Source organism: Nasonia vitripennis, assembly GCF_009193385.2.
Source record: "Nasonia vitripennis strain AsymCx chromosome 1 unlocalized genomic scaffold, Nvit_psr_1.1 chr1_random0002, whole genome shotgun sequence".
Lineage (NCBI taxonomy): Eukaryota > Metazoa > Arthropoda > Insecta > Hymenoptera > Pteromalidae > Nasonia > Nasonia vitripennis.
Genome location: NW_022279588.1, coordinates 1,088,591 through 1,116,160, shown reverse-complemented (window position 1 = coordinate 1,116,160; position 27,570 = coordinate 1,088,591). Strand labels below are relative to the sequence as shown.

At 38.3% G+C, this 27,570-nt stretch overlaps 1 protein-coding gene across 12 annotated transcripts in view; it reads right to left on the bottom strand.

The window, feature by feature from the left end:
- The window catches only part of Nos (nitric oxide synthase), a 1,339,001-nt gene that overhangs the window by 387,327 nt on the left and 924,104 nt on the right, over positions 1–27,570 (bottom strand). For all 12 annotated transcript variants that reach the window (XM_032601207.1, XM_031933451.2, XM_032601209.1 and 9 more), the window contains 1 exon segment: positions 4,794–4,981. In XM_032601207.1, the coding sequence (XP_032457098.1) occupies positions 4,794–4,981 (188 nt within the window).

Below are 27,570 nucleotides of genomic sequence, written 5' to 3'. Positions count from 1 at the left end.
AGTGGTTGAGGTCCGACAAGAGCAATTGAGACCATCTTCCAAGGCTGTTCGACGTTGGTCGCATACATGGTATCCGCTTTTGTCTGTTGTTGAGCTATGTAAGTTTGGCAATTTATGCAGTTACGCACGTACCTGGCTCCATCCTGTAACATACCTGGCCAGTAGTACCTTCGGGCCAGTCGCTGTAGTGTTTTGGCCACTCCCAAATGCCCTGCGGTCAGATCGTCATGGCATTCTCTTAAAACTTTGGTTCGTTTTTCGGTGGGTATGCAGATTTTCCAGTCTTTGGTCGCGTCTGTGTCGTTAAAATCCAACGTGTGTAGGATATGGCGGTGTAATGCTACATTCTTGATGCAGTACTCCGGATAGGTCTTTGGATCCTGCTAGACAGTAGTCAATTTTTTTGTGTACCATGTGCAGTTCGTTTTGATATCGATGTTGCATACAGCTACTGGTTGTCTGGATAGAGCATCTGCGACGGTGTTATCTTTACCTCTTTGGTATTTGACCTCGTAATCCCACTGTGCTAATTCCATCGCCCATCGTGCTAATCTACCTGATGGATTGTCAATCTTCTCGAGCCATTTAAGTCTGGTGGTCTGTCAGGACGACAAAATGATAGCCCTCGAGATATTCTCGGAACTTCCAAATTCCCCATTTTATGGCGAGACATTCTTTTTCTGTTGCTGAGTAGTTCCGTTTGGCCTGGTTTAATGATCGGCTGGCATAGGCGATCACCCGTTCTTTTCCCTCCACTTCTTGAGTTAGGACTGCCCTTAATCCTTCGTTGCTGGCATCGGTTTGTAATACAAATGTCTTGGCGAAATCTGGGCACGCTAGGACTGGGGCTTGCAATAGGTCTTCTTTGAACCTTTCGAATGCTTCTTGTTGGTCGGGGCCCTACTCCCATTTCACTTTCTTCTTTAATTTCCTGTTAAGGGGGGCCGTTTTCTTTGCTACTTGCGGAATAAACCTCCTCTACCAGGATGTTAATCATGAAAACCGGCGTAACTCCTTGAGGTTCGTTGGCGGTTGTAGATCGGTGATTGCCCTTACTTTCTCTTTGTCCGTATGTAGTCCCTCTTTGTTGACGACATGACCTAGGTATTTCAGCTGTTTTTTGCAAAAGTGGCTTTTCTCCCAATTCGGCTTCAGCTTGGCGTCTCGTAACCGGCGGAAGGTTTCGCTAATCAGCTGTAGGTGCTGTTCAAAGTCCTCTGTAACAATGTCTATGTCGTCGAGGTAACAGAACACATTGGGTTCTAAATCTGGTGTGATGACTGCGTTCATTAGCCGCATGAATGCTGCTGGAGCCGAGTGTAAACCGAATGGAAGAACCTTAAATTGCATTAAGCCTCTTCCGGGAACGGTAAAAGCGGTGTACTTCTTGCTTTCCTCTGACAGCGGTATTTGCCAGTATCCATTTTTCAGGCCGATCGTGCGGTACTTTGATCCCCGGAGTTTGTTTAGTGTCGCGTGAACTTGTGGTAGCGGGTGTGCATCTTTGATGCTGATTTTGTTGATGCCCTGGAAGTTGATGCCAAAAAGCCTCTTTCCATCCTTCTTCTTTGAGAGAACTATGATGGAGCTCCAAGCGCTGTCGGATAGCTCAATCACATATTCCTGTAACATTTCTTCGACTGCCTCGTCGATTATTTGTTGCATGGCGGGGTTGCGTGGCCAGTAGCGTTTTTTGACTGAATTTGATTCGGTTACTTTTATTGTGTATTCGATGAGCGGTGTCGGGCCCTGTATACCTTCGAAGAGCTCTTTTTTGTATTGGATGAGTTCGTCCACTTGTGTCTGTTGATCTTTCGAGATTTCCTGAATGCCGACGTCGCTGACTGAGAGTACCGTGATATGGGACCGGTCGGGTTGTAATTCCTTTCCTGATATGATCAAGCGGATCTTCAGTTTGCGTAACGCGTTCATCCCCAATAGCATCTCATAGTGTAGCCCTTTCATGATAATAAATTTGTTCCTGAAGGTGGTGCCGAGGGTTGTCGCCTCACCTTCCACATAGTCTGTTAGCTCGGTGGTTGAGCCGTCTGCCAGTGTAGCCATCGTCTCTTGCTTCCCATGCCACCAACCGTTATTTTGTCTGATCATGGCGGTTCCTGGTGTTATGAACCAACTCACGGCCCCTGGGTCAACCAATGCCAGCACCGTATCATGGTTTATTTGTACGTTTACGAGGTATCGGCAGTCTTGGGACGGTCTCCCGCTACTGTAGAGCCGTCCCATGTCGCGTTTCCCGAACGATCCGGGAATCCGTGGCAGTCTCTTATGAGAACGCCGCCCTTTCCGCATACAGAACGGAACTTCCGTGCTACATTTTTGCAGTCAGCGCGGGAATGGCCGCGTTGTTTGCAACTCCAACAGCATTCGGCTCTGTTATAATAGTCGATGGTGTTTTTACTTGTGGAGGCGCTATTGATGGCAGTTTTTCGTTCTTGTTCGCGCAGTTTGGCAGCAATATCTTCGTACTGTTCGATGCGTTGTAAAAGCTGAGGTACGTCTGTTATCTCTTCCCTGCGCACCCGCAATTGTAACTCGGATTTCATACTGTAATATATATTGTCGAGTTGCTCTATCAACGTATATCCTCCCCTTCTTCTCATCAGGGTCGTCAATGCATTGTAGTAAGACCTTATGTTCTCGTTGGGTTTTTTAATCCTTTCGGCGACTTGTCTTGTTAGATTCCGTCGTTCTCCGCTCGATAAATAAAAATTTCTTAACCTGATTTTGAGCTCCTCCCAGGTCCGACAGTCGCTGGCGTAATTTCTTCACGATTGCAGGGCTTCTTCTCGCAGCAGTTCAGAGGCTCCTTGCAGTAGCTGTTCATCGGTAAATCCGTACGATGCCTGTAGTTCCCGGACCCGTTCTAAGAAAGAGTAGACGTCTCTTCCCTCAAAGTGACAGTTCCACTTGCGTATCTGGTCGAGAATTTTGTTTTCTCCTGGTGGTATTTCCGGTGAATCTCCAGTCGGGGTGGATGAGCGTTCGGCGTTGCGGGTCTCTTCAAGCGTTCGTTGAATTAATTCGTAGCGTTCGAGTTCTAGGTCTTGTTTCAAATCGGCTACTTCATCATACCCAGTTGGATCTTCTGCTTTCCCGACGAAATCCTACGGCACCCTCACAGTTGAGGTTTCTCCCCCGCAGTTCGGCGATAAGCTGCTCCTTGTTGAGGCGGTAAATCGAACTAAGCCTCATCGTAAATAAAAGAAAAAAAATTCCCGGTTTTAGTTTGAGACGAAATTCTGTGCACAATTTACGTAAAAAAAAAAATTTTTTTTAGGCGAAATATTCTTAATCAGTTCCCTGTCCGAGTGCCATGTAACGGTTTAACTTTCCCCAAGAGACTGGATAGTTAGTGGGTTCCAGGATCAGGATAAGGGAAAGGAGCAAAAAAGAGTCGGTTTTTATATTCTCAATAATAACAAAATATATTTCTTAATTAAACAATAGCATTTGGAATCAGTTGTTAAATCCCGGCTGAAACAGAAATCAATTATGCGTCTTGTTAAAAATACTTCACCTTTACAAGTAGAATTGTTTAAACTAACGCGGTTAACAATCTACAAGAATATATCCGTGATTTCGTTACAAGAATGATTCGATGTTCGTGGCTGTGGTGTATCGGTTCGGTAGCGGATTTTGAGGTTAGGAATTCATTCGGTACGGTGGAGTCGTGTACGTACGGCTACGCCGATCCGAATGTGCCGTGTAACAACGAACTTGACCGCTCTGTGTGCGCACAGTAACGGCCGGGATAGTGTCACGGTGTTTTAAGGTTATCCCTCGGATTTGTGGAGCACGGCTTCACAAATCTTCGTCGCTCGTCTCGTTCTTCTCTTTATCCTGTGTGCACACAGAGATAAAGCGAGTCGTGATATGTCGGCGTAAGGCTGGCTTTGTTGGTTAGGAATTTACCTTTGTTTCACCAGGACGTGAGTGCACGACCGGGCGAATCGCCCGCCGAACTATTGTGACTCTCTTAACCCTGTTGGCTCCCAGTGGCAGAGGGTGGCAGCAGTGTGTCGGAATGTAGGTTATACCGAGTGTCGCCCCCGTGTGCTCACGTAGACGAGGCCCGGTGTCGCTCGGGTATTCCGGGTTATGCTCACGATGGCAATTCGGAGTTTGGGGTTTCGGTTCGTCTACCAAATCATCACGTGGGCTCACGAGACGATTTCGTCGGCGTAGGTCTATCTCTCGCTGTTCCTTGTAGTAACGTGTGCGCACGATACTACCCGGAGTGGAGCTCGAGTAGAATGTTTTCGTTCTAGAAAAGCTCGCGGATGTGTATAGGTGCGTTCACGGCGCACCGCATGCCTGGCGCGTCGTCGCTGCGTCGCTCGCCGGCTGCCGCGCTCCGTGCTCGTGCGGACTCGCCCTGCAGATGTTGCCTGCGCGCGCTCAATCCGCGTCGTGCGGATTCGCCTTTCGTTCGTTGCGCGCGCGATCGCTGCGCATGCCGCGTCTATTGCGGCCGCCTTCACACGTATTTACATGTGCGAGACTCGTATCTCGTCACAATTTTGTTCAGCTCTCCTTTCCTCTCCTCTCTTTTTCCTTTTCTATTTTAATACCGATCTTCATACCACCAATCACTTGCACAAAGCTCAACAGAAAAACATGCGTCCCCTCACCGCGGCAGTCAGACTCTATTTCTCTAAATTTCAAATATTCTTATTTTTTTAAAAATGCTCCACAAATAAATAAACATTGTTATGTTAGCCACGAGTAAAGCGAGCTTATGCTAGTAAATAAATAGAACATATGATACAAACCATTCGGTGTATGAACTTGCTTCTGAATTTGTAATTCAATTGGAACATCCTGTTCGAATGAACTTAATCTTTTTAATATACCATTCACAAGATTTATTTGATTACAAGCAAATACTCCCAAATGATCCCCCGGTTTATAGTCTATAACTTCTTCATCAAATTGGAGCTCAAGCAAAAGAGTTGTGCCTCTGGAATAATATGTAATTTTATATAATAATACTTAATAATTAATATTTTTAAGATTTAATATTCAGACGATGTCGGTGGTTTATGATAGTTTATCTGTTTGATCAAAATAACTTCTCAATAATGGAGACTACACTCTCTCACTTATCAAAAAAGTTTTTCTGCATTTATACGCATTTTTGCAATGCCAGAAATTCTTCGGAACCCTTAAAAATATACGCGGAGCAAAAAAGGTTTCAATAATATAAAGTAGGCTACATTTATATGCTAAACCTGCAAAATGCTAACAAAAGAAGTTTTTGTAATACATGCACGATTTCCCTGTTTTTTAGACTGTAAAGACTGTGCTTGGTATAAGGACGGACTGCGCAGGTGCTACAAATAATTAATTATTTATTTGGAAACTAGTATAAGCTCGAGAGCTTTTATTGTTACTAGAGGTTACGCGCGGACTGTGAGATCTAAGTGCGCCTACGCTACTCGTCTGTGCGGACGATGATCTGCGCGGATATTGTTCTATCCGCGCTGTCTGCTAAAGTGGACAGATTTGATTCGTACGGACGCTGTTGGTTTGTTAGACGTATTGTCACACTGTAGAATCGCGGACAACGAAATGACCGCGGCTATGTTGCTTGCTCTTACCTTGTGTAGCTTATGGTGTAGACAGCAAGTGTATTTTGTCCTTCTATTATCTTCTCAATAGTTGGTAGGTTGTTTTAAGGATGTTCTTAGTTATTAACAACAATATTAGTTTCTTATAAGGTTTATGATAGTATTGTTATTATAGTCGTGCAATGGCTTATTTGTGATTACGCTTGATTCTTCTATAAATGAACTAAACTTGCAATATTTGTATATATTCTCTCTCTCTCTCTCTCTCTCTCTCTCTCTCTCTCTCTCTCTCTCTCTCTCTCTCTGTCGTGACCTGGATGTTGAAATCTTCCTGGCACAGCAGATGCTGATTAGTCTTATTCTACACGATTACTGGCTGATAAATGTTTAGATAATCTACATTGCTGTATGGTTTCTCACTAACGCCAGTCTGCTACCGACGGACCCTTCGCCTATTGTTCGATGCAGACTCTCACACCAGAAAACAAGGAGTTTTACTATATCTTGTACACAGAGTCTGAGTGATTAGCACACACTTAATGCAATGCGTACAGAGAGATAGCACTCGTACTCGCTGATCAGGTACAGCTACATAACAACAGGTTACTTGTACAAAAGGCGCTCCGTGGATCGTTGCCTGGCTTTTTAAAGCCTCGGTGACGATTCACGGAGTTGTGAAATTAGAAGAAACGCGGCAACGAATGACCAATCAACATCGGATGTGCAAGGATGATGTAAAAAAGGAAGTCAGTTATCCGCGCGTAAGAAGTGCTCACTCATAGGTCAAAGGACTCGCTCTGATGTTCGGCGATCGATTTCATACTGTCGCAATTGATTTAGTATACGTCGTCTGTATAAGTGCACGAATACAATCGCACAGGCGTTATACAGAGTATATATGAACATGGGACATTACAGAGCTAAAAAACGGCCCTAACGTGGTCTTTTTTGACTGGCCTGAAAAGAGCGGGCGAAAAGTCGTAAAAATGATTAAAACATGTACTGACGCACACACATACGCACACACACACATACCTCACGTGGAAAAGCCTGACATTCGTGTGTGGCGCGTCCCCCGGGTGACGGATAGAGAGAGCTTGCTAGGGTATATACCTCGAAGGGTAGAGCAGAAATAAAATATGTTCCGAAACCAAATCAGGCCGCCGCGTTTGCCGTACGGTGCGACCCGTAAGCTGCCGAAACGAGATCCTGGGTAAGGAGGCAAACTGAGGTTGCGAGCTAAAGTTACCTGAACCACCTTTGGCTCCCGCTGACGGCAAGACGGGGGGCTGGTCACATAGCCAGTATGGATCAATCGGCAAAGGCGAGCGCGTGATATTGCTGGATGGATAATTCAGCCGAGCAAGGAGAGAAACCAGGAAAAGGAGCTCTCGAAATCTAAAATACAATCTGGAATGCTAAGCGAAAACGAAAAAGCATATGGGAAAAGATCCAAGACAGACTGGACTCTATGGATAATATTGTGTCAAACGCATTCAACATTTATAAGTCTGTTAAAAGCAATCTATCAAGTATTATGATCCAGGTTAAGCAGCCTAAAAGGGGACAAGTGGCGCTGGACAAGAGCAAGGATAGCCTTGGATTAATGCTAAGTAAAGTGGAAATGTTACCGAACCAGTAGCATATCCAGAAGGAGGACAAGGCATCACAGATGATACAAGCATCAAACGCGGTAACGACAAGAACGCTAAATAAGCGTAAGGCAATGTCACAAATCCAGGTAAAAAAGCGACAAGAAAACTACGCTAAGAGAACAAGGAAAGATAAGAAAGTAGACTCTGTGGTAGTTACATCAAATAGAAATCACAGGCGTCTTTGGGAAAAAAGGCAAACCCACCCTGGCAGTGGGTTATCACCAGAATGGAGAAAAATAAGAAGAGGACAAAGGAGATACATGAAGACACTGGTGCCAAAAACTAAAATGGTACTAGAAAACCACGAGAGAGACCCATCAGGCCTGATGCACTTGTTATAAAAGCTGCTGAGGGAAATTCGTACGCAGATATTTTCGGGAAAATAAAAGCAGATTCCAATCTGACGGTACTTGGTAACAGCGTAAATAAGATACGCAAAACGGTGGCAGGATATCTTCTTTTGAAGCTACGACGCACCAAAGAAGTAAAAACGCAGGAACTTCGAGAAGCGGTTAAAGCGGTGCTGGTAGAAAAAGCCACAATCAAGAGGCTTCAGCATGAAGTGGTCTTTGAAATGAAAAGCCTTGACATGCTTACCTCTAAACATGATATTCTAGAAGCCCTGAATAGAAAGTTTTCAAAAGAGAAAAAAGTAGTAGAGAAGACGTCCGTGAAGACCCTCCGGAAGATCTATAGAAATACGCAGACCGCCATCGTACAGCTGCCTGCCCAAATTATCCAAAAGGCAATTGCAAGGGGAAAGCTCAACGTAGGTTGGGTTAATTGCAGAATTAGGAAGATTGGTCAAGAGATGCGACCACCTAGATGCTATAAATGCCTAGGTTTTGGCCATATTGCAAAACAGTATCCAGAGACGTACGACAGAAGAAAATGCTGTTTTAAGTGCGGAACGGAAGAACATGCAGCTAAAAGTTGGCTCAGTTGCTTCATGGACAGTAAGTTAGTACTACACACATAGTGATCACCAGGCCGTAATAATGGAGGTAGGAATATTAAAACAGGGACCCAGCGCTAGTAAAACGACCAATAGAGTTAGTTGGAAAATGAAGGATTATGATACGGAGGTGTTCCTGTTAGCACTAGAAGAAATGCAACTGTATGGACCAGCGAACAGCAAAGCGGAGCAGGTGACGGTAAACTTACCCAAGCATGTGACGCTGCTATGCCTCGAAGAGTGGCATACAGTAAACGATAACCAGTATACTGGTGGGACAAGAAGATTGCGAGTGCACGTAGTGCGTGACACTGGGCCAGAAGACGAAAACAACGGACGAGGAAGAAATACTATAAAACTGGTATAGGCAAGGAAATAGTAGATGCCTGCGGACAAGAAATGAAGGATGCTAAAAGGAATCTTAAGAAGATAATCTGCGAAAACAAACGACGGTGCCTTAATGAATTACAGGACTGGGTCGAACAAGACCCTTGGGGTCGGCCATATATAATAGTAATAATAAGAAGATTAAAGAAAGTTACGTGCCTCCACTAAAATGCCCGGAAGTATTACACCGCACTTCTCCAGGCAACTGAAAGAACTAAATGTCATCGAAAGAGGTGTGATTGAAGTTTGTGAATTGTTAGCCACCTGCAGAAGGGTAGGAAATAACGAGGCCCCAGGACCGGATGGCATTCTAAATATTGCATTGAAACATGCCATTCACGCCTATAGAGGTCTTGGTAGACTTGTACAATATATGTCTAGAAGAGGGAACATCCCCCACAAACTTGAAGAAACAGCGACTAGTGCTTTTGCCAAAAGGAAAGAAACCACCCCACAAGTCCTCATCATACAGACCGCTCTCAATTCTGGATACCCCAGGCAAGATCCTGGAATGCATTATCTGCATCAGAATTGATCATTTCATAGAAAGAAAAGGTATATTAGCAGAACACACATATGGCTTTAGAAAGAAGCGTTCAACCTTGTACTCAGTTAGTCTAGTGATTGACACTGCACAAACAGCGATAGCAGGGAAAAGATAGAAGGGAGGAAAAAAGAAGTATTACGCCATAGTTACGTTGGATGTCGAAAATGCATTCAATTTGGCCAGATAGAGGATGAAATACACGAGGCGCTCCGAAAGCAGGATGTGCCCTAATATACAGGGTGACCCAATTTAAATGGGCACCGGTGATAACTCGTTGGGACAGCCCTAATCGAAAAAATGGTGGAGACAAAAGTTGTAGGATATTGAGGAGAAAGTCTGATGGTGACCTAGTATTTGACCTTGAACTTGATTTTCAAGGTCATATCATGGTCAACTTTGATTTTTTAAATAGAAACCCTATCTTTTTATTCCGGGAATAGAAAGAGCGGGAAATTTTACGTTCAGAGTGATATTTTTGTTTTGGGTAGCGAAGGTCATCTCGAAGTCATGCAGCCAGTTCAACAAGATCCACCTGCGTAATTCCTCTGGCAACGCCAGAATCGAAAAAATCGTAGATTTTGCTCCGGAAGACACAAAATAGTTAAAAGCCGATTTAATCTTCACGTAAAATTATATTTCTAATTGTCTGCGAGTACTTCATTTCCTTAATATCTTATCCGTGATTAGCCTCCAGAATCCAGAGCGCGAAGAAGCATTACATATTCTGGGGCTGAAGACCCGTCATAGTCATCTAGTTTTAATTTTAAACTTAAACCCGTTTCTTAGTGAGTAGGTCTAGTATCTAGTAAAACAGAATTATTTAAAATTAGAACTCAAATAAACCACAAGTTTCAATAATCAAAGGTTTTTGACATTAGTATTCTTTGTTTCTGCTCTATATGTATATGTATTTTTATTCTGAAATTGAATGAAGTTCGAAAGTCTTGGATTTCGTTTTAAATTAGTTTGGTTCGTCGTTCTTACTCTTCGAAAATCTTGAAGTCATGAACATCTCCCAAAAAAACTTTTTTCAAAAGTGAAAACCTTGGCAAGAAAAAGACTAATAAACGTAGTGAAATCTCTAAATATTAAAATGTCAAGTAAATGGTTTTTGCTATACGCATTAAGATATAAAATTAAAGTTAAAATTAGTTTTCCCAAAAAATGATATATTAATGCGTATAGCAAAAAACATTTACTTGACATTTTAATATTTAGAGATTTCACTACGTTTATTAGTCTTTTTCTTGCCAAGGTTTTCACTCTTGAAAAAAGTTTTTTTGGGAGATTCCACATCTTTTACAAAGCATATCCTCCTTGCTATTGCACTTCATGAAATCTTGATCTCTTCGATAGACAATAAGCTACTATTGCTTTAGACATTGATCGCATCGCGCATATAATCGTATAGCATTATTATATGCATATAATCGCATGTGTCGCCGAGTAGCAGACGAATGTCGGTCAAATAGATGAACCAATTTAACCACTGGTGTATAAGACCTAATATAATACTCACCGGAAGTCACGTCACCGGAGGAGGCGAAAAAAAATCGGGAGAGGATGGAAACTCTGAACGAAAATAAATATACCGAGCAAATTTTCAACTTGCAATATTAAGTTAATAACTTAATATTTTTGGATGAATCTTTTTAATCATGAAAGATTAGGTTAATATATTCAAGTAGATACCAACAGACTGCGCATACGCGCAATAGTAATGATTTAAATGCTCTCGAGATTTTTTTTAAGGTTAAGAAAACCCAATTTCAAAGTATATAGGGTTGCGCCGTCGACAAATCGTACTTCGTACTTTTTCTTGCCAGCGCGGCGCTGTCGCGCCCCTTGATGAGACGTCAAATAATTAAATATCATTACAATTAATTTAGTAACAAAGTAATAAAAGGTTACATGATTTTCTTATATCAAATGCGAAAAAAATTAGGTTTTAAACATAAGAGGTCACATGCTTTTCACCTACAAATTATCTGCTAATCAAATACAAAATTGGCACGCTTTTTCCTTGAAAATCACCTTTATTTAAAAGTGTATCACTGGTACGATATCCAATTCTAAATAGTTACCAAAAAATAGCCTTTATTGCGCACCGGGTAATTTATTACCGGGTCAAGCGAACATTATTTTTTCCAGCATTACTAAATAGCTAAGCCCGAGATCTTGAATTTCAAAAAAATTGTGAAAGTCGTTATTATCAACCTTGGTACACATATATTTCGAAATATACTATTGTTTAGGATGTAGGGTTATTTTTTTGTAGAGTTTGTACGGTGTTTTCCCCGGGAAAATCTGAACTATACTACTATTCGACGCGAGAATCTGAACTGTACTACTCTTCGCCGCAAAATCTGAACTGTACCACTATTCGTTGCAAAAATCTGAACTATACTACTCTTTGCCGACAAAAACGTAAACTACACTACTCTTCGCGGCGATAATGAACCGTACTACTCTTCGTAGGGACCGACAGTAGATAGGCTATAGGCATACTGGAACACACGGTTTTTAGAACACCCCCTTCCCTCTTAAAGTGAGCCAGTAACCGCAGTATGCATAAGTCCCAATCTTCCCTTCTCCGTGTCCCAAACAAAATTTTTGTGATAGGTTCATGCCCCTCCTCCGTATTTCCTCTCTCCAAGCAACCTTAGTGTGTCCATATAGAGCCCTTCTCTAGAGCCCAGCAAGTGTTTCACCACCTGCACTGATCATTGCTAGATTTTTGCTTTTTTTCTGAGAAGAAAGGGAAAGGTTAGCCTTCCTTTATCCTCCAGAAAAATCTGGTATTTTTTAATTAGCAGCTAGACTTTTATTGCGATCCTCGCGCAGGTAGAGACGGCAACCCTTGCACAGGTATTTTCCCTTGCCTTTACGCATTGTATTGGAGACATTATGCATACTAGAGTCTGCGTGTGAATCACTCTCGGATAGGTATACAAACTATCTTACGCAGATGTATGCAGCTTCTAGCGTTAGCTGTTTTTTCCTTTGGACTGAGATATGATAGTCCCCCGACTGCGCGGACAGATTGCGCAGGTACTATCCCTCACACTTTCCATACGATCCTCGCGCAGGTAGAGACGGCGACCCAGGTACACACACTTTCCAGAGTCAACTTATTGGAATATGTGGAAGGCAAGGTGTGATAAAGACAAAGAGTATTTAGAAATACTATAAGTCCAATTTTATTCTGTGCTCTCTCCTGTGCTGTCCGACTCAAAATGAACGGATCGATTGTATACCTCATACTCGAGAGACCCTACTCCCTATAGCTTTTATCGCTATTTTATTTACGAAAATGAATGTAGTACGTATGGGCGTGACTGTGAGAATTTTTCTAAAAGTATGACCTAATAAGTTCGGACTCTATATTTGACATTCGAAGTGTTTGACAAACCATTTTTTTTCTCGGAAATCAATAAAGAAGTTTATAATAGATAGTCTTAATTTTTGCATACATATCAATACAGCTCTGCACGATTATTTTGTTTTAATAAACCTCGTGTTAGATGTCACTTTATTCAATTTTTGTTTAAAAATTAGTCAAAATGTATGCGACATTGTCATTCGCCTACCATATAAGTTTTTATGTACCTAACAGGATAAATATTTGTGATATTCCTGAACAAAGTTTCGTGCTTTGACACAAAGCCTTATGGAGCCGTAGCTCTTCTAGGCACATTTTTATTTATAGCACTGAAACTATTTTTTTGATTTTGTTAAAAAACTAGTATAATGTAAGCAAGAATATTTGGAAGAGGATTTTAAAAATGTTATAGCTCGAGCTTTATTATTTTTAAATGTATAGAAAGTACCCTACTAAAGCGAACTTTTACGCGCGGAGAGTGAGAAAGTCAAAGCATTGTTGAGACATGGCACCGCTTCAGCCCCACTTCAAATTTTGACACTATGAGTTTCATCGGGTTACATTTTTTTCTACCTAGAAATCGACAGTGGAGACTGCGGTGAGTTAGGCTTCGGCCGCACAGTATAGTAAGTCTGTCTGCGTGTATAAAACCGACCTTCTCTATGTTTGCAAAGACACTGCTCACTGCTAAGAGATGGGACTTAGGAGGAAGAGTGAGGATTGCGCCAAGAAATCAGACCGCTTAAAACTCAGTGTGCTGTACTCTTAAAGAGTATTGTAGCGACACAACCCCCTCCCTTTTCAAATTTCACGCAGAGATGTCTTTTAAGTTTTGTAGGTAGAGACGAAGGCTTGTCAATATATGCAACTGACTGCATACGACTACTTATCCTACCGTTCCTGAGTTATGGTGAGGATTAAAATTTGAGAAAGAAAATTATTTTTTTAATTAGACATGTTAATAAATCAAGAATGTGACGGGCAATCGTACTCAAAATTAAATGAGTTCTAAGTACAAGCATAGTTGAAATGCAAGCTTAATTTCAGCATACATCCATGCATAAATTTTTTTTTACGGATTTTTATTTTTTGGGCTCAGAAACATCGAAAACATAAAAATCTTTGATGCGGAAATTTGCATCGTTATGAAGCTTTATTTCTGAGAAAGTGCAAGAAAATATATAAAAGTATCAAAAAGTGTGAAAAAAGTATCAAAAAGTATCAAACAAATATCAAAAAGTACCAAGAGTATCGAAAAAAAGTATCAAAAAATGTCAAAAAGTATCAAGAGTATCGAAAAAAAGTATCAAAAAGTATCAAAAAATGTAAAAAAGTATATCCCGAAATTTATCTAGTAGAAAAAGTTCGAAGAAGTCGTGAAGAAAAGTCGCAAACGTGTATATGTTAAGTGGTTAGGATTTAGTGATGAGCATAATAGTTGGATAAATGTGTTAACATTTTTTTTTACATGGATATAAAAGGATTAGGTTATGGTAAATAAAAGAAAGCAAATGTATTATGTCTATTAAATGTAATTTTTGTATGTATTATTGTTCTGTACATGATGATAAAAAATACTGCCTACTGCATACTCCATTTTTCGGTGCAGCTTAGATGAGCTTCTTGACATCCCCACTGATAGGGATTGTACTGAACGTCAGGGTCGTGTAAGATCAGGCAGTATGCTTAAGTGTTAGCAGGAAAATTTTTTTCAGCCTCTAACTCCAGACGTACATCGACAGGAGCGCTCTTGAGAAATTCGTTTTGTCGTGAACAGTCAATAACTATGAGTGGTGCTAAGTTGAGAAACAAAGACTTTGTCAGCAGCGGTTGTGAATCTTTTCCATAGTAGAATTTTAAAAAATTAGCGTACATATCGTAGAGAATGGCAAACTGATTTTTAGATATATGAGATTCATATTGTTGTATGGATAATATTGTGAATTCAAGAAAAGTTTCACATTACATAACTCACAATGTTCAAATTGATTGGTGTTTGCAGTTCTCGATGCATTTCTCTTTGTTTGTAGTCAAGAATTACAAAACGAGGTTTTTCCAATTGATTTGATGTTTTCACTGTCCAGACTTGTTTATTAGTGCTTGGAAGAAGAGGATATTCAAATAACTCCCAAGAACGAAAACACATGGAGATAGAATTATCTTTACCAATGTAATTCAATAGCTGGATTTGTTGTTTATCAGATGCAACAACATATGGCATCAACCACTCTATCTTTGTTACTGTTACTTCGTTATGTTCATAAGTAGTTCCACCAGCTGCTACAGTACCTTCTTGGATTATTACATTCAAGTCGCTTCTAGATCTTGTGAGAATGAGCTCATGCTTCATATTAACTATAATCTTTTTATAGTCTGCCCAAGATCATACTCAGTGAAATGGCAACGTTAAAATTTCCCTTGTCATCTACGACCGATTTGATATCGTCTTGAATACCAAGCCAGCCTGCATTCTCCAGCATATCATTCTGATTCAAATTAAATAAAATCAATCCTTTCATAACACTGCTCAAACCTACTTTTTTCTATCTCCACAGCATTAATCTCATAACGAATTTCATCAAACAGATGACAAATGGCATTTTTGACCAATTTAGTTTTAGCAAGTGTTGCTGATATACCTTTTACTTGCAATTTTCCACATATGTGAATAGAGCTGCACTATGGTAAGAGACATATATCTTGATGTTGGATAGAAATATGAATTTCATCGCTGTTGTCAAAGCTTAATGATGAGTATGGTTGATGTGCGTGTACTTCGTAATAAGCAATAGACTTATGGAATACGACACTTGATTGAATGCTTAGAATTTCGTCCATTTTTCTGGAAGCAGCAAAGAATTACACACGTGAATTTTTTCCACGAAAAGTCCTAGAATTTTCAGAAACTGAATGCTCTTGCTTTCTAACGGTTTGAGTTTCTTCGGTCGCCTGATGATTTGTTGACATGATAGCTGACTTATATATGATCCAGAATTGTAAACGATACCCATTATACAGATTTGATGTGGAGTCTTTCCATCCTGATCGACGATTTGAATTTGTAGATGATCTAGCACTTGACACTGTCCAGTAGATATATGACGTGTGACGAAAGTTTTATGATTTTATATCCTGGAGGTACTCGAACTCATGGATTGTATGAACTTTTTTATTATTGATATAAGCACCTCCAGTAATATTGCACTCAACTCTGAGTGCACTGATTCTTAATATTTTAACTGGTAAATCAGAGCTGTGTTGAATGTTCTTTTCGAGAGTGCGAGGAGCAAAGCCACGGAGACGGCCTATGGAATCGTGAGGTGTAAGATCTATCGGATGACTACAAAGAATTTCACTTCTAAGAGTATTGTTGATAGCTTTCAAAGAGAATTCAATTCCTTCGGATTTCAATGTTACTTGTAGAAATTGATTAATAGCATCAATCTCATAACTGCCAGTAGGAATACTAATAACAGTGACTCCGTTTAAACGCAGTTTATTATTTGAATAGTCAACATTGGGAATAGAGTTAAATGATAAAAGTTCAACTAAACCCAAGACAAAATTTTTATCCTATGGTAGTTCAATCGAAGGAAAATATTGCGCTTCTAGGGCAGATGAATTTCCTGAGAGACTTAGAGTGAAGCTATCTTTCATAACTGATCGGAAGATAATGATTCCATTTGTCTGTGAGCACCTATTTTATAGTCTCCCAGTTAAGAAATAAAGACAAAGATGGCCACATATAAATGAGTCAAAATTTTATAGTTTTATTTCACGTCATCCGCCTTAAAAATACAACATATTTTTGCGAGGTTTGAGGTCGCCCAAACTATCAAAATAAATTACTTCAAGACCACGTTTGCGATAGCAAACCCAGTGAGTGCCTCTATTTTGAAAGTCATCCAAGTTTACTACTGCTGTTTCATTATGCAATGGGCCATCGGGAGGTAGATTTTTTCTCATTAAAACACAACGGAAATCTGAGATTTTCATCATATGAGCATATTTTTTTAGATCGTAGTCAGTCAGTGCACGATTTGGCAAAGTTAAATCAAAGTTTTTTTTTCTATTAACTTGATGACCACGACCTATATGATCATCAAATAATCCCATTCCACTTTTATAGGGCTTGCGGTAAAGACTTCTGCCTAAAGCAATAGCTTTCATGGTCTTATTATGCCTCTTACTTTTTTCATGATTTTTCTGCGCAGCTTTAGCTATTCCAGCAGCACCTCCTGCTGGAGCACTGTTGGCATTTAGTCCTGCGAACAATGGAATGAGAAAAGGAATAACTCTATTTTTACTTTAACTATAACTTTTAACTATAATTTTTTAGCTACAGTCACTAACTTATTAAATTTCAGTCCCATTCCAGTTTTTCCTTTTAATTTCATAGCATTGCTAACAGCAAAAGCAAAAGCATTTTTACCAATACTAGCATCCTTGGCTCTGACACGTTGCATAGCTTTCTCAGCGAGCTTCTTGTCAGCAGCTTTACGATCTCTGTTTTTATCGGAGTAAGCTATGTCATGCTTTTTACATGTCTGATCAAGCGGATTAATACCAGGATCTCCTCTTTTCATTTGCTTTTCTAATTTGGTTCTGGGACCGCAGTATTGATATCCAGGAAGATTCATTTCAAGTAAGTAATTTTCAGGTAAGTAATTGATAACTTTATCAAGCAATCCATATCCTTTCGGCTGTTTCTGAGATTTGTGAATGATTGTCTCTCTTCGAGCGTTGATTCACAACTGACCATAATCCTATAAAACAGGTGATTATATTTCCGAGCAGAACGTCAAAGTCCCTGTCACGAATTTTGACTTTGGAAAAGAGAAGAGAAAAAAGCGTCATGGTGAATTACTACCAGATAGTATACGATCAATATTCTGCGGGCCATTGAACTGTGGAAAAACAAATAGTTTATTGGCTTTAATAACGCATAGTCTTAGGTTTGAAAATTTTTATATATACTCTAAATCTTTGAATCAGCCAAAGTATCAATTTCTCAAAAATGTATTAGATCCGATTGAAGGAGTATCATATCTTCTGTTCAGTGAGCACGAATCTGTAGTATCTCCAGATGAAGCCCTTCAAAATTCAATTATGATTTTTAATGATGTGGCATGTGAGAAGCAGGATAACGTCAGAGCATTCTTCTGTATAGGAAGACATATAAGTGTAGATTGATTCTATCTATGTTAATGTTATACTCATATAGGAATACATCTTATTAGGGATAATGTCAATTTGTTAGTAATTTATCGACAAGATGATATAAATCTTAAACATATCTATGAAGATCACGTGAATACCAATTTAACTTTTAATGAATTTCGGAATCTTTGTTCTGAATGTTGGAAGAATGATAGATATGGATTTATTGTTATTGACAAAGATATATCGATGAATGAGGGTAGATACAGAAAAGGATTTGACTGTTTTGCAATAAAAAAGGAATTATGAGTCTCAAACTTGCAGTTCAGTTGTAGACATCACCACGTCAGCATGTCATACTTCAAGAAAGAGAAGAATGTTCTTAGTGAGCTCTTGCGAGCTCGTGAGGCTATTAAAAAAATACACTTCATTAAAACAGGAGAAAGATGATTTTGAAACAGTCATCGGTGATACTCTAAAACCAGTCATCACACCATTTGAGAAAATTGTTGAGATGAAAAGTAAAAGCCCACTGCAGCAACCATCAAATCACATTTTGTATAAAAACAGCAGTAAGTAAATGAAAAAACGAACGAGAATTGATCGATCAAGTTTGCTCAACGATCAAAATAATAATAATAATAAATCAAGTTTTTTCGATTATGCTGATTATGATGATGATGCTTTTTACACAATAACAAATTCTACATTTAGATCTTTGAGTGGAAAAAATGAATCAGCTGAAGATTTTTTAACATTGCTAGATAAAAGCCGCAGCACAATTGATAATATATACGGAGTGCGGAAGGTTAATGGAGTGTATATGATTGGTGATTCAGAATTTGATTTTGATGATGAATATATCAGTCATAAATGAAAGTTATCCTAAAACGAGTAGACTGATGGAATTGCTATTTAAAAAATATCCAGATGTTTTTCTTCTGAGCTTATCAGATCGTGAAAATTATCGCGAGATTAAAGAAGCAACAAATGCTCATCGGGAAAAACATAGCAATAATGAATCCATACGAAGTTCAAGGAGTAATAAATATAAGAATATCTTAGCATCAATGTTTCGCAGCACTTCGCGTAAAAAGAACAGCAGCAGCGGAGGAGAACTCATACTTAAATATAAAATAGCTAGGAAAAATTCTTCCATTGATCTCGTCTACTGGGATGATCCAAACGAGCTTACTGAGAGACTTCGATTATTGATTGCCGAACGATCAGCTAGCAATAATAATCACGTCAATGAAATACAGTCGATTATTGAGGAATTACGTGAAGCTGGGCATATATATTGACACGCAATTTTCTTCTTTGAATCAGTTCTACCATGAGTCACGATGTGTTTAGAAGAAATCTTGAGGGCTCGCAAGTGAGTGGCGGTCCTCCAGACATTGGTTTTAATTTTACACTGAACGGTGATGTTGATTTAGAAAATAAGCGACTTTCCAACCTAAGAGAGCCCAATCATCTAAACGATGCAATTACCTTGCATTCACTGAAAGTTATTCTACAAACTGAAATAAATTATATAGCTGCAAAACTTGCTGGAATTGGTGAAGTTATAGAAGAATATAAGGAGCAAATTGAAAAACAGCAATTAGAAGTGACTGCAAAATTGAGATATCTTTATAGTACAACTCTACGCAATTACTCTGGTGTTGATTATATCATTGAAAAAGTAAATAAACAATTAAAATTTCGTATAGACGAATTCCCAGATGAATTTTCATCTACTGTAAACGAAGATGGAACGTCAAAGAGTAGCTAAAGAGCTGCACAAGCCAGCACGTCGGCGATACAAGAGAAGAAAATATGACATACGTGAAATAGACGAGACTTGGCAAGTATGCATGGGCCGTCTTAGTCAAGTCACACAGTGGTAATGATGTTACTGCAGCTATGAAATCAATACTGAAAGAAGGACGAGTATTGAAGAATCTACAAACTAACCAAGAAAAACAATTTACAATTCAATTTTTTAAAAACTTATGAAGAAGCGCAATATACACTTATACTCTTCACATAGTAATCTTTATGCAAGTATATACGAACGATTCAATAGAACATTAAAAAATGCAATGTGGATAGAATTCAGCAAACAAGGAAGCTATAAATGGTTGGCTATTCTACCTAACTTGCTCAAAGCATACAATTCGAGTAAACATCGGATAACAGGAATCGAGCCTGAAAATGTTACACAGGCAAATGAGCGGGAAGTCAAAAGACGTTTTCCAAATGAAAAGTCGCCAGTGCAAAAACCGAAATTTAAAGTAGGAGATAAAGTACGAATAAGTAGGATAAAAAATGTTTTTGAAAGAGGTTACACGCCAAATTGGTCTACGGAAATTTTCACAATAACACGAGTTTTAAAAACAGATCCAGTAACTTACCACCTGAAAGATTATTATGATAAACCCGTCTCTGGCGGCTTTTATGAAACGGAAATTCACAAAACTATATATCCGGAAATTTATCTTGTAGAAAAAGTTTTGAAAAAAGTGGTAAACGCATATATGTTAAATGGTTAGGATTCGGTAGCGAGCACAATAATTGGATGAATAAAAATGAGATTCTTTAAATTATCTAGCATGTAAGTTAAATATAATTGTATTCTTTTTATTATCAATGCAAAAATGATAGGTTGTAGAAGATAAAAAAATAAAGCAAAAGCGTTTAAGTTTATCATTGTATTTATTCATTATTATTATCACTACTATGTATAATAATCATTATAAGAAAAAAAAAATAAACAGCTTAAAAGAAGCAATGTGTATATTTTCATTATTATTTTTTGCTTCATCAATAAGATTCAAACTTATAAGAAGTTCCACCATGATGCACTAGAAATAAACTAAGTTTATTAACAGTGTTAGAGAGTGTGTTGAGAAACTCCTGATCTTTTAGAATGGCTGATGAAATCTTTTCGGGCAGGAAGATTTGAAAGCTTTAATCGAGTTCAGCTACGACCTCCGTACCATATCTTGTCTGCACCTCTTTCAATGCTGTCACTATATACTTGTGATCTTTTTCCAAGTTTAATACTTTTTTTCTTAGCAGAAAGTCACGCTCAACAATCTTATTGAGTGTAGAGAGATCTATTCTGAAAATGAAAATTCATGTTGGAGAAATTTCTTCAACTTGAAACTTGAGAGAGAGATTTAGATTTTAGATTTATATGTTTTTATTGTTGTACATTATGTTGTATTGGATTTAGCTGTTTGTTTAAAGTGTGATATGGGTAGTGTGTTGCGAAGGTGAGATGGTAGGCTATTCCAGAGGCAGGAAGCACTGATGAAAATGAGTTCCTCAGCGTCTCCGTTCTGAAGGACGGGATGTCCAGTGGGTCACCTCACCCCTTACAGGCCTGAGCGCGACGTGGAAATCAAAATAGGCTAATAGGTAGATACGTACGGAGGTGTTGACCATTTTCCTTAGAAAACAGGCCATGAAGTATTTCCTACGTCTGGCGGTGGTAAGCCATTGCAACTCACGCCTATAAGGGGAGGTGTGCTCGTCCCTCCTTAACCGTAGATATAACGGATCCCAGTGTTGACAAGCCTCTGCAGCCTCAAGTCAAGTTCCTGTGTTAAGTCACAGTAAGCCAGTGAACAGTAATCGATCATGGGAAATAGGAGTGCTTGCACCAAGTGTTGGCGCAACCTGAGGTTAGTGCTCTTCCTAAAAAAATAGAGACGGTAAATTAAAGAGTGAGCACGTTTACAAACTTGTGTAACGTGCTCTTTCCACGTGAGTTTGGAGTCTAGAACCAAACCCAGATTGCGCACCGATGATTCGTAGTCGACCCGAGACAGAGAGAGAGAGAGAGAGAGAGAGAGAGACATAGACAGAGAGAGAGACAGAGACAGAGAGAGAGAGAGAGAGAGAGACATAGACAGAGAGAGAGAGAGAGAGAGAGAGAGAGAGAGAGAGAGAGAGAGAGAGAGAGAGAGATAAAGAAAGAGAGAAAGAAATTAAACTTACTTGTAAGGTCAGATGATTCTGGGATTCTTTTCACAAGGTTGGTTGTTCTCGTTTGCTTCGATTTTCAAATGTGCTTTTTGTCCTGCTGCGTCCGTTGATATAGCCCACTTTTCCTCCACAATTATATCCCTTTCATTGCCTCTTGCAATTTATTATTTACACTCTTCTGTTTACAACGCATCTTATCCAATTGTGGATCCCAGTCTTGTCCCTTACCATATGGGTCTCTGGGTCCTAGGGTTAAATAAATATCTATATCTATATCTTGCATGGTCTATTATATTATTCGTTTTCATACTTTGTTGTTTCTTTCTTGTTACTTATTTAATACTTTTTTGATACTTTTTTGATACTTTTTGATACTTTTTTGATACTATTTGATACTTGTTGATACCTTTTTATACTTTTTTGATACTTTTAGATACTTCTGATACTTTTTGATATTTTTTGATAATTCTTAATATCTTTAAAATCTGTAAAATAGGAGAAGGGTCATACTTATAGGGGGTAGGGTGACAGTTACAATAAGTGGGCCTATTAAAACGGTGTGCATCGGACATCGGTGGGTGGCTCGCAACTACCTTGTAATTGCGCTGACTAGCTGTTAAGGAGGGTCCGGAGATATAGCAAAGTGATAAGAATCTCTCCAAATAAGTATATATCTTTTTCGTTATGCATTACACACGACCTGTGAAAATTTCAGATCGATTGATCTATCCGTTACCGAGATATTAACAAAAACATTAACATTGTAAAAGCTCTCTTTTTATGGGATGACAGCAAAATTTGAGATATAGATAGTTTTTTTATATGGTTAAAATAATTGGTCAATTATAAGAAATATTCTTTTATTAAGAGAATGGCATGCTGAATTGATTAAAATTAAAAATTCAGTTTACCGACTATTTCTATGAGAAAAAAGACCAAAATGTAAATGGAGCCGGAGAAAATAGAGTGCCACAATGGCTATACTAAGGACCTACTGCATGCAAGTGAAGCGACCTAACCTCGCGCTCACGTGCACTCGATTTTCAACTTCAAATGTTTATAACTTTTGATCTATTGCATGTAGAGGCTTGAAACTTTCCAGATACTTTTATCACCATATGTTGTTTAATGCAATGGACAATTATTTAACAATTTCGAATTTGTAACAGACTTTTGTTGATTCAACGGAAAAAATCTAACATATTAAAAGTTCGGATTTTGTATTTTTCATTCGTTCAAACAACAGCTTGGGCTTATTGTGATCACATAATATGAAACTACGTATATTTACGGTTATTATACCATTTTTTTCAAGTCATTTAGTTAAGGCTAGCTTGAGTAATGACGAGTCGAACACAAAGTAATTTATTTTCCTTCACTCGCACGCGTGGATAAATGTTTTTAGCCAAGGTTATTACATTAACCATTTGCGTTCACAGCACATGTACAATAATCGAAACCAAAGATTTCGCTGCAACCTCCACCCCACTTTTACCTCTCCGTACCCACCTTAAACAGGCGCTATTCCTGTCACAATATCAAATCATTTAATTTTTCATGAAAGAATTTGAACCTCAATATTTTTAAATTACCAAAATGTCCTCATAAACTACGTAACCATATTGTGTCTTTTAATGTGATGAATTTTTAATCTAGTAGGAGTTATTTGAATATGTTAACAGAACTAGGCAAAACAATTTTATATCCAACACAATATATGAATCATTTCTACATTTAGACCCCAAAAAGGTAACCTTAAATTCAAGCAAATAATGTAAACACATCTACTCTGCGGGAAAGCGATACCCAACTGTATTACGTATTGTAGTCAAGGCTATTACACCTGAAAAGAAATTTATGTTTGTATTAATTTTTAAGAGGTTTTTTAAAAATTTTCACTCAAACAGACGTATTGCTGTTCGAGATACTCGTCTTAACTGGAACTTTCTCCAAAGAGGTAGTGTCTCCAGAATGTTCCGTTTCACAAAAAGTGTTGTATAGTTAACCTTTAGGGGACTTATTGCCTCTGAAGTCGTACTAGACAGTTGCTAAAGAGAAAAAATATAAAATATATATTTATATATATGATACAAATAGTTTTATTGTTCGCTGCATTTACAGTTGAAATTTTAATTTAATTTTATCCTCGAGTATAAGGGACTGGACGTCTTGCTAACGCCTTAACTCGCACTTAAAAAAGGTGCTCTGACCGAACTTTACTTGGAGAAGGAGTCTTGTTGCTCCTATCAGTTCGAGCTCGGTCGAGCAAATGAGGCTGAGTATCTGAGCGCGGCGCCTTTTATCTTGTAAGGCGCTACTGCGTCGAGCCACTTCTGCGCGTTTTTTCTTCAGTCCGCCGCTGCTGCTACTGCCGTCGTTTTCCCTTTCAGTTCGCCGCTGCTGCTACTCCCTGATTGGTTTGGCGCTGATCACTTTTTTGATGTACTCCCTATTCGCGATATTTTTTATGCGCGAGTCTCTCGCAGTAAACACAAGTTAGGACCGTTACAGTGTGTAATAAAATCAATTGTGGATGTATCAAAAAACAACTACTGCACCAAAGATCCATAATTGTTAAAGATATTTACACTTCATTATCAATCGGAAATAAGATTAAGTTCAGGTGATCAGAAGATGATAGTAAAGCAAAGCAGTAAACAAACACTGGTGAGATTATCGATAAAGGGCATAAGTATAATATCAGTGTAACTTAAAGTTTTAAAGTCTTACAAATATCTAGACATATATATCTAGACATCTCAATTTTAATGGATAGCGATTTACGGAAATTGTTATAACCCAGATAATTATCCACACAAAGATGATCGCCAATTTATGAATTGTAAAATGTGCGTGAAGCCACTATTCTCTACTCAGCATATAATGGATTTCATGGTATGTCTAAATGAATATATAGATGTTAAGAAGTTGATGATAATATTATTGATATAAGAAGAATTAGATATCGCGTGCAGAACCATCGTATAATTAGATATTAAAACCAAGGTAAAAAAAATTAAATTAAATTAAAAAGTATAAAAAGTCCAAACCATGCCTAACATTCCGAAGACTGAACAACGAACGAGAAGTTGACTAAACTGAACATTCAACAAGAAATAATTCATCAAGCAAGCAGCCACGAGGGTATTCTTGAGCCGACTTCATACACCAGTGTAACGTTCCAGATCAAGACTTCAAAACAATTAACAAGTAAATAGAGATTAAGTACAAGATATATTTTAAGGGGGGATCGGGATCCATTTTTTTATCATAGTGATACCAAGAGAATCATGTACTAACATGAAGAAAGAAAAAAAATCTTTGCAAAAAAAGTTTTTTTTTTTGCAAAGATAAACATATTAATTATTTCAGAAGAGTAAAAACTATTAATATTATTAAAAATAACGATATCATTGTTAAATGCACATTTCCGATAACGTACAGGGACCATTATAAAAGAATATATAAAATCAAAACTATTATTAAAATAAAAAAAATTAGGGTTGCTTACATTATAGCCATTATATGCAGTTGCATAACAGTTATTAAAAATTAGATCTAGAAAAACCAAAACAGAATAAAATCAAGAAAAATTAAAGTATTAATTGAGCATTGTAATCAAAACCAAATTTATTACCAATTTTTTTGCTATCAAGCGATAGAATATTAAATAACATCAGTACCTATACGAATATTGTCGAAACAAATGATAACTACCTCATTTACGAACAAATACTGATTATTAAAATTAAGGATATCAGATGTAAAATGTTAATCAAAATATGTATGCTAAGAGAATACAAGAAAATATGTTAATAAAGAAAAAAATACATTTTCATACATTCATTATGAAGCATGTTATATATATATATATATATATATATATATATATATATATATATATATATATATATATATATATATCAAGAAATAATGTAAACGCTCGCCAGATAGGGAAATAAGAAACGAAATTCACAAAAATTAATTTTGAGCGTCAGAGGCTCACCTCAGAACGCTCATCCTAGAAGGAAGGTGTGAAATGCTCACCTTCTTTCGCGTTTTAATATATTAAAAAAAGTAAGGATAGTTATTATAAAGTAAATTAATCGATACCCTTCCCACTAGAATGCAGCGTATAATAAGATATAGCAAACTCAGAATATGTAGGTCACAAGACGCTCACGATAGCACAAAGTATAACACTATACTTGGCATCAGTATACTATCACATTATCATTAAACAGACCCTAAATACAGAATCGATAGTATTTGACACATCCAATAATTAATTAAATAGATAAGAACAGAAAAACGACAATGTAAGGCGAAGTATAAGAATAAAAACATAATTAAATTCGAATGTTGACAAGTAAAATCAGTTAAGAAAATCAATATTAATAGTAGACTCACGTAAAAGAATAATAATAAAAAAAAACATAATAATGTAGAGACACACTTATACGCACGTACACATTGCAGTTCTACGGCAAGAAACCAAGCAAAGCACACCGATATGCACGCATACGTTACGACTCTACGGCAGGAGACCAAGAGGAGCACACCAATACAAAAACTGAGCCACTACAAAATATAACGAACACAGCACAGCACAAGTAGAGGGAAAAATAAGAAGCCTACTGTACAGCATGGACCGCGCATACCAGAAAGAGATCACCTCTTCTAGAAGTGCATATAAGAGTTCAGCAACAGGTCCGCGGACTGCCAGTGTGTCTTTAACAATTGTACTATACGGAAGCTCTTCCCGAATCCGGATCGGTACATCACGTCGGACTTTAACTTTTTACGTGTTACTTCTGTCGGGACTTAGAATATTTTCGACGGTTTAAAGACTTAAAATATTTTCGACGGTTCAAAGATTTAGAATATTTTCGATCGTGCCAAGACTTAGAATATTTTCGATACTATTGGTTTTGGAATACTGGCATTGTCGTTTGTCGTTCCTGATGAAAATTATAATTGCTTTACGATAGATACGTTAGTTGCGAGTGAGCGTTAATTAGAATCTTGTTGTTTTGAATAAACTTGATTGAGAATTAAACTGCGAGTTTCCATTTAAATCCTTAAACTCCTAATTCCTGACGTGCCCATTCATACTCGCGATCTATTTGCTTTGAAAGCTGAGCCGACGCCCAACTGAGAGAATGTGCTGGTATCATAGCAGGTCAGAAGCCGAACAAAAAGATAAGTGAAATACATACACATAGGCCGCACACCTCACTAAATATTCTCATTCTCTTTTCCTTTTTATCACAATTCGTTGCAAGAAAAGTCGATCGCATCTTCCAAGAATCTAACATAATATTATTCCGTGATACAATCGTAACGATAGGAGTGATATCCTACTTAACTGGTTACTGAGGGAAGATTAATTTGCATTATAAATCTTAGTGTTGGATTTGAACTAAAAATACATAAAGATCAATGGTGGTTTCGAAAGACTTTCTGGCGGCTACTGGGGGCTGTTCTTTCTTAGATCGCGAAGGTAATCGGGCGCCGAGGATGCTAAGACTCTGCGTTTCAAAGCTTTGTCGTCCTCTGTGCTTATAAAGCAAACCTACCCGTAGAGTTACTGTGCGGTGACAACTCTCATAAGTTCAGCACATGACACAGCAGTTAAATAGATTGAGGTTAAGCTGCGTTAGCTTGGAACTACTTCTTATAGACCTGACGTTCTGATAGTAAATGGAGAAATTGGAACGTACCTTCTCAGCTAGTTTTTTTGCGAAGAAAGGAAAGGGATACCATTGGAGTACCTGATGCTCTTCTTGCAGCCGTTGGGGTGAGCCCTGTTGTAAGCCTCCGCCTCCTCCCTCAGCTTCTTGTACAGGTCCCTCTGTGCCTTAGTGCGATCAGGTGCAACGTTTCAGCCCTCTCGCAGAAGCTTCCAGTTGCGC